Below are 12,622 nucleotides of genomic sequence, written 5' to 3' on the forward strand. Positions count from 1 at the left end.
GTGCTGGTAACTTTGTGCCAACACAGCGAGCAGCGCCACAGTAAAATAACCAAGTCGTCAGGTACAGGACAGGGAGCACACACAGAACAGCAGCTCCTAAAATGTCAGTCCCTGAACACCATTCCTGCACTAGGGATGGTTCTGGTCCTAAGTCAGCTCCATTCAAACAGGAATTAGCCGGGGAAGGAGTGTGCTAGAAGACAAACCAGTTCTGGTGCATGAGGTGCATTGTAGCTCCCCCTCCTTTTTTTGGAAGCTCTTTTGGGGATTTCAGGTGGTACACAAAGATTTTATTCTCTGCTTTTTTACTGTGCAAGTATCCCATGAACCAGGAACATTCAAATTACTAATTTCTTTGTACAGACAGGCAGCATGCAAAAGGTCTGCTTTAAGTATTTTATTTACCAAAATGACAAATGGAAACGGTATTTTTTCATGGTAAAATCAGATTTTTTTCTCCTTTACTGAATCAAACCATTCATACTCAAGATTACTTTCCTAATGCCAGATGAGAAGAGTAATATTAACATGACACAGTGTCAGGCACTAACTTGAATTTTGTATTACATCTTGTAATGTAGTACAAAAAATCTCACCTACCCTTAAAGCCCTAACCAGGAATCTCAGAAAATGATCAGAAAGTGACAGAAATATATTTTGCTAATGTGCTGAAGTTATTTTAGTTGATTTTTACAATCAATTTTTTAGATTTGGTCTGCAAAGAGTGTAGGTACCGTGACCTGTGCCTTGGCACCACATCCATCCCAAGGAGGCAACTTCGGCACCAGCTGGTCCAGCATTTCCTGGGATGGCAGTCAGGGTTCTGAACTTCTGGTTCAGTGCCATCTACCCAACCCCAGGAAGAAATAAAACCTTTCCCTTCTGCTCATCTTCCAGTTTTAGACAAGAAAATCCCATCTGTCTTTTAATTCATGTTAATTAATATAGCATAAGGTAAATATTTAAAAAAACCCAACTGCATCTTTTAAAAAACAGCCTCAACAGAAAAAAACCCTTGGGATTAAGCCTTGCAGGCCAATTTTGAGACCACGAATCAACAAGAGGCAGATTATATAATTAATTAGTTAAGGATGTTTACAGGTATCTTAAAAACCAACCCAAAATATAACCCAACCCAAACCCAACAACCAAGCAAGAAGTCTTCAATTAAAACACTTCCCTTCAGTAACGACTGACCTGCAAAGCACCTGCTAGTCATGACCAATGACAAAAAAACAATACAGAATGAAGATGATGTTTCAAGTTATTTTGGTGTTTTAACCGTCTTGGAAGTGTGAATTCTGAAAGTCTTTTATTTAAAAAACAGATCTTCACAGATTCTTCTTGTATCCTGTGGGGATGTGACACTGTGGCCTTCTGTTCTGGAGTCTGTGAAAATTTCATAGTCATTCCCTCCCTGGAAGAAGGAGAGGATTTAATTTTATTTAACATAAAGCATAATTACAAAAAGGGACACATGAAGGGACACAGGGAAAGAATGGACTTTTCCCAAGGGCCTGCAGTGATTAGGCTCAGTGAACAACAGCACTGCCCCTGTATGAGCACAGGTCCCCAAAATCCACGGCTTCATTCCCAAATTTCTGTTTGCCACACTGCCTTCACGGGGTCAGCATCAGCTCTGAGTACTTCAACTCTGGAAATGCTGCACTGCCACTTAGAGGGTTTTAAATGAACTGTCCGTAAGCTCTGTGCAGAGGGACAGGTGATAACTTTTGCAGCTGATTTGGGGGAAAAAAGCTTTAATTTCAAGCTTGTCTTTTTCTTATAAAACTTCACCTTTTAAAATGTATAAGGTCCTGTGTAACTTAAGAGTTTTATACCGGTGAGTTCTTATAAAACTAAGCCTTTTCTTATAAAACTTAGCCTGACACTGTCCCTTGGCCATATTCAGACAGTTTTTAATTTCAAGCTTGTGCTGGCCAGTGCCCTCACAAGCTCTTGTCAAGTCTCTGTTCAGGATTTTTAAAAGCCTCTGAACTGCCCTGCAGAGCTCTGCCCCATGGTGAGGGACAAAGGACTCTGTTCTGTTCCCCAGGGTGGAGACAAACAGAGCAGTGAGCAAAGGCACAGTGTGAAATAGGACAGGAAATAAAGATGTTTAATAAACACCAGCTAATAAGAAGAATCAATCCACACTGACCAAGCAGGACAATCAGTTTCACAGTCATGTCACATAGGTGTTTAACAGAATTACAGAAGTTCAATTTTAAAACAACCTCTGTTAAGGCAAGAACCCTGTGTTCACTTCAGGAAACAGAAGGAAACCTCCCAGCTGCAGCCAGGTAAACATGGACACATGTTTATATCCTGACTTCAGCTCTTGTCAGGACTAAGGTTGTAAGGTTAGAACCTACAGTCTTTGAGGTTTAATTACAGCAGCTCACAAAATTAATACATCAAAGTAATGTACTCACTGGCATGGTCCTGTCTCCAAAGAAATGAATAGTCTTGTATCCATCCTTGGCAACAATTCCTAGACAGTACCTTTTATCCCAGCCATCTGGGAACACATCAATGCTGATCTGCCCTCCTAGGAGAGAGGGGAACCAACACTTTGTTCATTTCTGAAGGGAGAGGAAGTGAAAAAAGCCTGAACTGGCTAAGACTTTAGGCAGAGGGAGCTTTGCAGAAGACACAGAAATGGTGTGAGACCCTGGAGTTAGGTCCTGCAAGTACAGAAAGTGTTTTATAGGGTATCAGTTATTACAGCTGTGATTCAGAGATTATTTATCCATTCCACAAAGTCTGAGCATGTTCCCAAATACTCCTTGTTATCCAAAGGAACCTTTGTAAAAAGAAATACATTTAACCCCTTTACTCTGAGAAAGAAAGGACACAAATGAACACAGCCACTGATATATGGACAGCCATAAAATCATAGGCAAAGACTTTCTAAGGCTTTCAGAGTAGGAAAGGAAGAAATCAGCCCTTTCAGCACACCCTAACAAGACAACAGCTGTTGCAATTCTGAGCCCTTGGCCTTCATCAATACCTAAGAACATATTCCCAGCTGAAGGAGGTGTCCAAAAGGTATTTACAACATAAAGGAGAGAGAAGAACTACACTGCAGTTCACTTTTGCCTTACTGCTTTGGCACTAATGCCAACCACACTTTGCAATTCTGAAAAACAATAAAAGGCAGGAGTGTGGTAATGTATTAGGAGAGAGGGTAAAAAACAAAAAATGCATCAAAAATAAATTCCCCCATATTATAATATTTTCCTTAAGCTTGCACTTGCTTTTGGATTCTTTCCTTCCTCCCACACAGCAGGTATAGCTGCAGAACCAAGGGCAACTGGAACAGCACTGAGGGAGTAGTTCTGATCAAAACTGATTCACAGAAACAACTCTGACTAATCTGAAGCATCTAATGTGCTCCAAAATGAGCAGAATCAGTCACACAACTGACATTAAAGGACAATGAACTGATGACAAGAAATGAAGTTCTCTTTGTTGATGGATTTCAATTAAAACATCCCAATAAGACCCTGAGAGGAAAAAGAGGCTCAGTCTTGCCTGCAGCCACCCCCAGAGACAGCTGTCATACAAATGAGATGGGATGTCACAGCCATAAGAGAGTATGACTTAAATGAAATTTAAATTAATTGATGTTTTAAATGACATTCTTTTAAAGTATTACCTATAGAAAATGTGAGGCCTTTGCCTGCAAATTCTCTTTGTAGATCAGCTACAAATTTCTCTCTGATATGCTCCTTCTGTTAAGAAAACAAAACCAAACATCAGTTACATGCTGTGCTGATTGACCCAAAATCACCTCTAAGAGAATCGTTTATTGGCTTGAATGGACCCAGGCTGGTTACAAAGAAATAATGCTTTTACCTAGGACTGGGATTTTCAGAAACCCCATGTATAGAAGCAGGATGTTCAGTACCCTGGATATTGGATTAAAAACATGAGCCGAACCCACCCTTCTGCAAGTAATCTTTGCTATTCCAACAATAAAAAAAAATTGTCTATTGCCTGAGGTCTGAATGAGGAAACTAGTTAAACCACATGGAAAGGATTAAAATGAAAAAAAAAATTGCAGAAATGATAAAAGATTTTTAAAAATCATAACCTGGCCATATCTGCCTCCTCCAGGAGAGCTGGGTATCTTTCAAGAGTTGTAACTCACTTTATCAAGTTCATAGAACTCAAGTCGTTCTTCCTGGCTGCAGCTCCTTCCAATGGGGGACACATTTAACATCCCGTTCCTGAACTCGATGAAAGTGCCTCTGCAAGGGAATTGATGAACAGGACAGAAATTAGATGACAAAATTGCTCAAAACACAAAACATCACAATAAATTTCCATTTAATTCTAAAGGCAGTGGAAATCAGCTGTCTCTCTGTATGCATAAACCCCAAACATACAGATACGCCTGGCACCAGACTTTGAATCTGGCAACCTCAACATCATCCTTACTGACTTTTAAAAGTACAGTTTGGTTTAATGAGTGTGGCTGGAGCATCCCATCAACCTCAGGGCCTGACAGGCCAGGCTGTCAGTGTTGGGGTGAAGCTGCAAGATTCACAGCAATGTGGGCAGTGTTCTGCCCTGCCTCACATAGTGCATTTCAGTGCCTGGAGCAGCTGCACCTCACACATCACACAGAGCTGGTCTGGCTGCACCTCTCATCTCTGGAAAATACCATGCTGCTGAATTCCAGACATTGCAAGGGAACACTCCTACTGCAAAACTGAATCTCCTTCTCTCTGACACAGAAGTGCTGAATCAGTATTTCAAACCCTGTGCTCCAGCTGGGAACTTGTCTTTGCCTGCATGGATGGAGCTCTGTTTCACACACAGAGCTGTTCCCTAGGCAGAAATGACTCATTTTTCTGCTGAGCACCCTGAGCTGAGCTTTATCTCCCCCGTGAAGAACAGGGCCACAGTGAGATGTCTGTGTGCACATACCTCTTCTTTGGAAGTTTAATCTTTGCAATGTAACTCAGGCAGTAGTTGATGACATCTTGAAGGATGTCCTCGCCCAGGTGACCCTGAATGCTCTAACAAAACAAACACCATTCAAGCAAGTGTCCAGAATCTGAGATTCTAAAAGCAAGTCACATGGAAAACACAGACATTGGGTAATCAGGGATGGTTAATACCACAGAGAAACAAACAAGCCTTAAATGAGTAACATCAGCTGATGCTCACACGGTACTAACTCCAGGCTCTTTTTGTTCACTTTGTAACACCAAACTGTCCTTTAATATGCTTCCTACTTGTACCTGCTTCAGAAGGAAACTGTATGCCACAGGCAGCAGCCCTAAACAAAAAGCTGGATTTAATGTCCGCTACAGGCAAGCATGAAGAAATGGAGCTTGTTCCAGCAGTAAACTGGAACCAATGGTCAAGGTAGCAACTTCAGCAATGATCTCTTTTAAATGTTTACTCTCCATTACTTATGTTAAACATTATATGCCAAATGAATGATCCATTAACAGGACTAACGTATGAAAGCAGCAGTAATTTTGATCTTTGGAAGGGTGATTACAGAGGATTACACTGTACCAGTCAAAATCTTGTTTAGAAAATTCCTTTTTTCCACTATTGGAAATTTCACACTTACCTGCTTGCTCAAGAATTTCCCATCTTTGTATGCTACCAGGCCATTTTCTGGGAACACGTAGTCATATTTTTCTATCACTGAAAACAAGCAAAAAGACAGTAACTCATCATTTCCCCCATATGCTTAATGCAGAATTGCCTTAAATGTTAAATAGGCTAAAATACAGCAAACAATAGCTCCTAAAGCATGAAAGTTTCAGCAGCATAGCATCAAGCACAAGATTAATGCTAGTCCCATTTCCCCCTATGATTAACACACACCTCAAATCACATGAAGTCATTTGTTTGACTTACCTGTGGCTTTACTTAGAGGCATATGACTCTTTGCATTAAGTGTAAAGAAATGACCAAACACCTCAAATACTGCAAACGCGTGGCACACAGCCTGGCTAGAGAGCAAGTCACATACTGCCCTTTTAGGTTTGTTTCCTCAGTGTCACTAATCTTCAGCAGATATCCGGGAGTTGTGAGTCTTAGCACAGCACAAGATGATACGGTTTTACTGGAGACCACTTAGAAGGCAAACAAACTCTGAGATGTCTGGGCGCTACAGGAGGCCATCAGTGGCACCAATTAAGGACTGATGAATTAGGACCATTAAAAATAAAGGACTAAGGCAGGAGTCCATCGCTGCATCAAAATCCCACAGTGAACAAAATCGGGTCCTCGAGGGATGTGCTCGACAGCTGAGTACCCACACGTGAATGTCACATACACGACTCCACTGTACACAGCAGCGTGAGAAATCCCTCCCAAGCTTCTGTCACCAAGGCAGGATTTCACCATTAGTAACAATCGCTTAATTTGATATCGAGATACACCTCTACAGAGCAAACAGGCTGCGATTTCCAAATGCCGGTTTAGTAGCTGCCCACAGCCTGCGTGAAAACACACCACCACCAGGAAGACAACTAAAGGCAAGGGAAGGGAGGGATGGACGGGGTTCAACCTCCACTTAACCTTCGGGGCTCCCCGCGGGCCCCCGGATTGCATCAGCCCGGCCTCACCGTCCTCGCCCAGCTGCTCGCGGATCTTGGCCAGGTCCGAGCCGCCCACCACTCCCACCTTCACCTTCTGCCGCAGCCGCTGCACGAACGCCGCCATCTCCGCCGAGATTTTCTGCGGTCCAAAACAGAGCCGTCAGATTTGCCATTCCGCAACCATCGGCACAAACCCGCAGCACCGTGCGCGGGTCTTTAAGCAGCGTTAAATGTGCTCAGTGTGCCCAGGGAGCCCGCGGCATGCGGCACACGCCGGCCCCCCAGGCAGGAGGCGGTGTGCCGTCCGCCCCGCTCCCGGAGGCCTGGCGGGCAGGAGGCGGTGTGCCGTCCGCCCCGCTCCCGGAGGCCTGGCGGACAGGACGCGGTGTGCCGTCCGCCCCGCTCCCCGCGGGCTGGCAGCCCGTCCCGCACTCGCCTGGCGCGGGGCCGTGAGGGTGCCATCCACGTCGAAGAGGCAGAGCACCGAGGGCGCCGGCGCCATGGCTGGGCTGGCGGGCCGCCCCTCCCGGCGGGCCGCGCGCGGGCCGGGCGCAGCCGCGCTGAGGCGGCGGGGCGATGGCGGCGGTGAGCGCCGGGGTTAGCGGGGCGGGCTGTTCGCCGTCGCCCTTCTTCTCCCCTTTCCCGACTCCTTCCCTTTCGCTGTCTCCGTCGCTGTCGCCGTGCCGTCGCGGGCCGCTCGGTGACGGGTCTTTGCACGGACAGGTGCCCGCGCGTGTTGCAGCGTGGCGGGGGCAGCGCGGAACTCCCTTCCTGCCTTTTCTCCTCAGTTCTGCGCGTTCCCAGCGTCTGCTCCCGCTTTCGGCCTACTCGCGCTCTGCTCCCCTTTACCGTGCTCACTCCACTATTCTGTTTCTCTGAAATTGCCGTTTACGCGGTTATTTAACGAGCCGCCGATTTCACCGAGGTAGAAGCAGCTTTCACTGCGCTCTTGCTCAGGCAGCGGGTGTGTAGGGGTCGGTCACCGAGCTCACCGATACCGGTTGTGTTAGCAAAGTTTCCCTCTCGGTGCGCAGGGAAGGATGCGAGCACCAACCCCAGTTCCCTGTCAGAGCGCTGGGTTAAGGTTACTGTGAGCTGGGGCTTGTGCTTTACTGTCTGTGGGCGCCCGAGGGACCAACTCCGAGCTCACTGATGGGGTTTTATAGGGGACTCAAGTGATGACCGGTGGGAATCTTGCCTTACAGGCTTGGCTCTGCACAGTCAGGACTAAAGTCTGCACAGCACCAGCTTTTGGGAGATGCCTGCAGAAGGAGCTCTGGACAAGGTCCTGGAGAAGGGAAGATGCTCGCCTGCCCTGGATTTTTGGCTCATGGAAGCATTTGCAGTCACAACCCCGGGGAGTTCCTGGTGTCAATAATTACCTCAGGAGACCGCGAGAGCCTTCTGTGTGTTTGTCCCACTCAGCCCCTGCTGCTGTGCTCCAGCAGAAGGCTGTGGATGGGAGGACTGAAGAATTTAAACTCGTCTACAGGTTCCCAGGGATAAAATACTGCAGGGTCCTGTCGAGACTGAAGCTGTTGCAGACTGCCACCTCCATGACCATGCTGCCTCCCATCTACTACCTCTACCTGCAGGGCCAGGTGTCTCACAATATCCTCTTCTACACCACTGGCATCGCCGTCTTTGCTGGGGCAATGTTGTATGGTATGAGCTACTTCTTCAGAAGAATTATTGGATTAATCTACTTAAGTGAAAACGGACAGACTGTCCGAGTGGCCCACCTGACGTTTTGGGGAAGACGTAATGATATTTACTGTCCTATAGAGACAGTGGTGACCTTGGATGAAGTTGGAGATAGCAAGGACGAGCTACTTCACCAGTTCAAACGATCTGACAGTGCAGATACTTTGTATTTTACAATTAAGTATGGCCAGATTGTAGACAGACAGAAATTTACTCAAATATTTGGAGAACCTGTGTGACACATTTCCCATGATTTTCCATGCTGCATGTTCATTGTGCTTATTGTTCCCTGAGGTTTAAGTAGTTTACCAAACTACACATCTCTGTCCTTTTCCTGTGCAAAACCTGCTGTAAGTGCACCCAGTGTAAAGTCAGTGGTAAAGCACAGCCCATTGGATTAAAGGTCTTGAAGCTTGTGTATGGTGTGAGGAGTGTCTGTTCATATCAGATTCAGTAATGTCACAGCATTCCAAGCCTGAACTGTCCTTGGAATGTGCTGTAGGAGGCCAAATTACTGGGGCTAACCTCTTTGGTTGGCCTCTTTGGTTGGTATGAAACATGAAAAAGCTCTTGAAATGAAATGCAGGAGCTGCCAGAGCATCCTCACTTCAAACTCAGTGTTTCTTTTAGCTAATTTCAGGTTGGTTGGGAAGCCTCTGGAAATCAAAGCTGGTCTGGCACATCCATATGATGGGTACTGCTGAATGTCAGAGATGGACACACTCATGTGTTCATGCAGTTGAGGGAACTGGGAAGGTGTCCTGGCCTCAGGAGGGTCCTGCAGGATGGGAGTGGAGCTGGGCAAAACAGGGTGTGTGTGCTGCAAGACACTGGCAGCTCAGCTGTTAAGTTAAAGGCTGGGACAGTATTTCAGGAGCCTCTTACAGAAATTGCCATTCTTCACTGGAAGGGGAAAAGCAGCACCTGAAGTCTCCATGAAGGATTGTGGTCTTGTACCAGTACCATGGAATGATTTCTCCTTTTCCAAAACCTCAGTAGAAATGAGGAATTTAAACCCAAGAAAGAACCAAACCTATCACCTATAACATGTAATATTTTCTGAATTGTCAGAAGCAAGGTAACTCCTTACGCCCCTCCTCTAGTTCTAACTTCATTTGAAACTGGCAAATAAACTGACTCTCACCAATAATCTGGAGTGTTCTTTCCTTATTTCTTCCTCTTGTGAAGTGAAACCTCTGTTTCTTGGCAGATCAGCAAAGGCAGTTAAGTAAAATTGCCATTTAAGTGCACAGGGTTACCCTGAACTACTATTTCTCATGGTGAACTTTTCCTAATGGGATTCTGTGAGTTTAAATTTTGGCTGACGCTGTGTAGCACACCAATATCGAAACAAATCCATATGTTCCTTGGTGTAAACACCATGGCAGCAAAATACAGTGGGGGCTGTACAGGTACACTGTGTTTTCTGGAGGTTTATCTTCATCAGAATGTATTTAATATGCACTGATGGTTCATTTTAGGTGTGTACTGGGTGTAAAATGAAAAGCCCCGGAGAAGTTCAATTATAAATATTTTATTTAAGAATATTGATTACACATGATTGATGTCATTTGTTATGAATCTGTGTACAGTTACTAGTTACACCATGAAGTGTACTTAAGTATTTGTTTAAACATTTATTTGGCACTGTCCACAGTATGCTGTAAACAATATTAACTTTATATGCTTCAGCTGCAGTGCTTTCTATGTATTCTCTAATGATTTCATCAACATGTTGTACACAATTATACAGTTACTGAGTGTCAGTAAAAATTATAAAAACACCTAGAGTAGTCATAATAAAAGTGAAGATGTGGTAAGACTTCAAATTACTGGACCTTTGCTTCTGTAAAAGTACAAGACTTGCTAGAGACATTCACTAAAACTACTGCACTGATATGTTGAACAAACTAATTCCCAAAATGCTGTCAAATCCAGTTCTTGGTTTGACTTTCCTTTTGCTGATAATACGCTTACGAGGACAGCGATGACAATGAAGTTTTGTTGAACACCAATTTTTACCGGTCCTTCCCCCAGATTTCTACAACCTCTGTTCAAAAACCTGCTCAGGTTCTGCCCAGCTGGCCCCAGAATTCTGCTTTCTGCAGAGTTTATAGAAATCCCACTGGGTTTAAGCTGGCAGAAGTGACTGTGCTTGAGTTTCCCAATACCAGTACTTTAAAATGGGAAAACCACGATTAACATTTCTCAAAGCAGGTAAAGAACCTTTTCACATTTTGGTAGCTGTATTAAACATGTAAATCTTTTAACTTCTCTGTCTCTTATTATGTACTTAAAAATTGTGGTCAGGTCCTGAAAGGGCAACTGTAAAAGTCCATTGTGGTCCCTGTTTTTTGGTGCACAACAAAAAGTTAAACTTAGTAAACAAAATCCAGATGCTCACCAAGAAAAAGAAAGGCACCAGATCTAGTTCAAGTCAGCCTTCAGCAAACAGTAAAGAGACATCCAAAACAATTCTCTGAAGAGAAACAAATTAATGAACTGTTGACACATTTTTTGATCCTGTGGCTTTCTAGAAGATCTCTGAAGTATCAATGACTTAGAATATACTATTAGAACAAAAATAGAATTACTTTGCATTATAAATGTGCAGTCAGGACTAGGCCTTCACTGTAGTGGCTCTGATACCAGATAATGGCATTTCTGCTTTAGTTTTACAAAATACCTCAAGTATTTGTGTAGAAGTTATAATAGATAAATTAATGGCTACTGTGTGTTCTGGGCAAGCAGTAAAATAATCTGGAATCATTCTAGACTGCTGGCAGAAGTGGAAGAATGTGCTTTGCATGGTTCTCTAAGCTTTGTCAAATTACATACTTCAGGGTAGAGTTTTCTCTGTACAAGTCTGCTTGTAAGAGAAGTCAAAAGTTTTAAAACCCATCCATGATGAGGACAAGAGGACAAGGGCTTCAGTGCCACTTGCAGTGCCGTAGGTGTGGCTGAGGGCACCGGTGAAGCAGTGAGTGCAGGCTGGGCAGAGCTGACAGTGCCCTGATGCAGTTGGTGTGGCAGATGCCTGTACTCGAGGGAATAAAGCTGGAAATTATTCTGTAAAATACTGTGCTTGGCAGTGGTGGAAAGCAGAGCTTTCCTTGAAACACTGATTTTATTCCAGCTGCCATTGGAGAATGGCACGCTGTGTGGCAGGCGTGTGGCTCTGGTTGTTTGGCCACGCTTGTTGCTGCTCCTGGACACAAATCTACCAGGGTCACCTGTGGAAACAGACTGTACCAGGTCCTGCTCAGGCAGTGGAGTCAGGGAGGGACGTGTCTGTAGGGAGGACTCTGCAGTTCACATGGCCCAGGCCAGAAGAGGGAGGTTCTAGGGAATGCACCAGGCCACGTTTTCTAGGGAATGCACAGTGAGGGACAGCTGCATGTACCTGCTGGTGACCAGTGCCAATGCTCTGCCTGGGGCGTGTGTACATGGAGCAACTCGCCTTGGGCAGGATTACAGACAGAACACAAACCTCAGTTTATGACTTTACACTTATCTTGTAAGTAGAGAAGACATGAATTAATGCAAACTAATTTCATAATCAGCTGTTCAGTGCGAGGGAACTGCTTTTTACTTGAAGTTTGCTAAGATGTCACTGAAAATGTTCAGGAAGAGGTGCGCGTGGTGATCCTTGAAGATCAGTGTTGGACGGAAACGGATGGATCTGTCTCCACAGCCTCCCAGAACAACACCTGAAATGAGAACAGAATAGGTCCTCCGGTCATTTCCATCTTGGCCAAACATCCAGAAAAATCCAGGTCTCTGAATGAGGATAGTCCCACTGTGGAGGGCCAACAGAAGCTCCCCAAATCCTGCTAGTCAAACCATGATACAGCATGTTGTGGTGTGAATGGCCTCAAGGTTCACATCAGCTTAGAAGAACACTGTAGGTGCCTGGAGCTGTTCTATAAAACACTTGGAGTCTTGGGAGTAATCCTGACAGCAATGGAAAGAATCCATCCAGCACAGAGCTCAAACAGCATCTGAGATTTCAGAGCTTCAGTACTCTCCTGGTCAAGCATCTTGGTGCCACAACAAGACACAGGAGGTTTCTTTGCATTGGTTTTTAAACTAATTCATTTTTAATGACAAGAAGTTAAAATGTCTCAGTGCCTGTAAACCTCTCCCTGCAGGGCTTTAAATGCACTTTTTAGCTCAAAATCAATTTAGGAATCTTTGAGCAGCGAGAACCCATATTACTAAGCTGAGCTTACCCTGCCTCAAAGCAAAGCCTTGGTTTACCATAAAACAAACCACTTGCCTTCTCTCCCTGCTGGCTTAGTTTCCAAGAACAAAAAATTGCGTCTTTTACACTAAAATTTTGG

General features: G+C 44.6%; 3 protein-coding genes across 5 annotated transcripts in view; 1 reads left to right on the forward strand and 2 right to left on the reverse strand.

Annotated features, from left to right (window-relative positions):
* Nucleotides 1–382: 382 nt before the first annotated feature.
* On the reverse strand, nt 383–7,100 carry PMM2 (phosphomannomutase 2). Its single transcript, XM_066198531.1, has 8 exons — nt 7,012–7,100; nt 6,603–6,714; nt 5,597–5,673; nt 4,939–5,030; nt 4,157–4,256; nt 3,662–3,737; nt 2,436–2,551; nt 383–1,417 (listed from the first exon to the last, which is right to left on the reverse strand). Exons 1-8 carry the CDS (start codon nt 7,075–7,077, stop codon nt 1,313–1,315), a joined length of 744 nt encoding a protein of 247 aa, XP_066054628.1. The 5' UTR covers nt 7,078–7,100; the 3' UTR covers nt 383–1,312.
* On the forward strand, nt 7,011–8,697 carry TMEM186 (transmembrane protein 186). Its single transcript, XM_066198530.1, has 2 exons — nt 7,011–7,160; nt 7,781–8,697. Exons 1-2 carry the CDS (start codon nt 7,152–7,154, stop codon nt 8,516–8,518), a joined length of 747 nt encoding a protein of 248 aa, XP_066054627.1. The 5' UTR covers nt 7,011–7,151; the 3' UTR covers nt 8,519–8,697.
* Nucleotides 8,698–9,797: 1,100 nt separating this feature from the next.
* The window catches only part of ABAT (4-aminobutyrate aminotransferase), a 50,742-nt gene continuing 47,917 nt past the window's right edge, over nt 9,798–12,622 (reverse strand). For all 3 annotated transcript variants that reach the window (XM_066198526.1, XM_066198527.1, XM_066198529.1), the window contains exon 16: nt 9,798–11,989. In XM_066198526.1, coding sequence (XP_066054623.1) covers nt 11,868–11,989 — 122 coding nt within the window. In that variant the 3' untranslated portion in view covers nt 9,798–11,867. The remainder of the gene's footprint in view (nt 11,990–12,622) is intronic.

This window comes from Chamaea fasciata, unplaced genomic scaffold (genome assembly GCF_029207755.1).
Source record: "Chamaea fasciata isolate MVZ Bird 193981 ecotype frontalis unplaced genomic scaffold, bChaFas1.0.hap1 SCAF_16, whole genome shotgun sequence".
Classification (NCBI taxonomy): Eukaryota; Metazoa; Chordata; class Aves; order Passeriformes; family Sylviidae; genus Chamaea; species Chamaea fasciata.

What these genes read in the sequence shown, in the direction of transcription:
- PMM2 (XM_066198531.1), bottom strand. Translation starts at nt 7,077, where the DNA reads ATGGCGCCGGCGCCCTCGGTGCTCTGCCTCTTCGACGTGGATGGCACC. An exon ending in CGAGCAGCTGGGCGAGGACG is followed by an intron (nt 5,674 to 6,602) that starts GTGAGGCCGGGC and finishes GCTTGTTTTCAG; the next exon opens with TGATAGAAAAATATGACTAC. An exon ending in TTGGAGACAGGACCATGCCA is followed by an intron (nt 1,418 to 2,435) that starts GTGAGTACATTA and finishes TCCTTCTTCCAG; the next exon opens with GGAGGGAATGACTATGAAAT.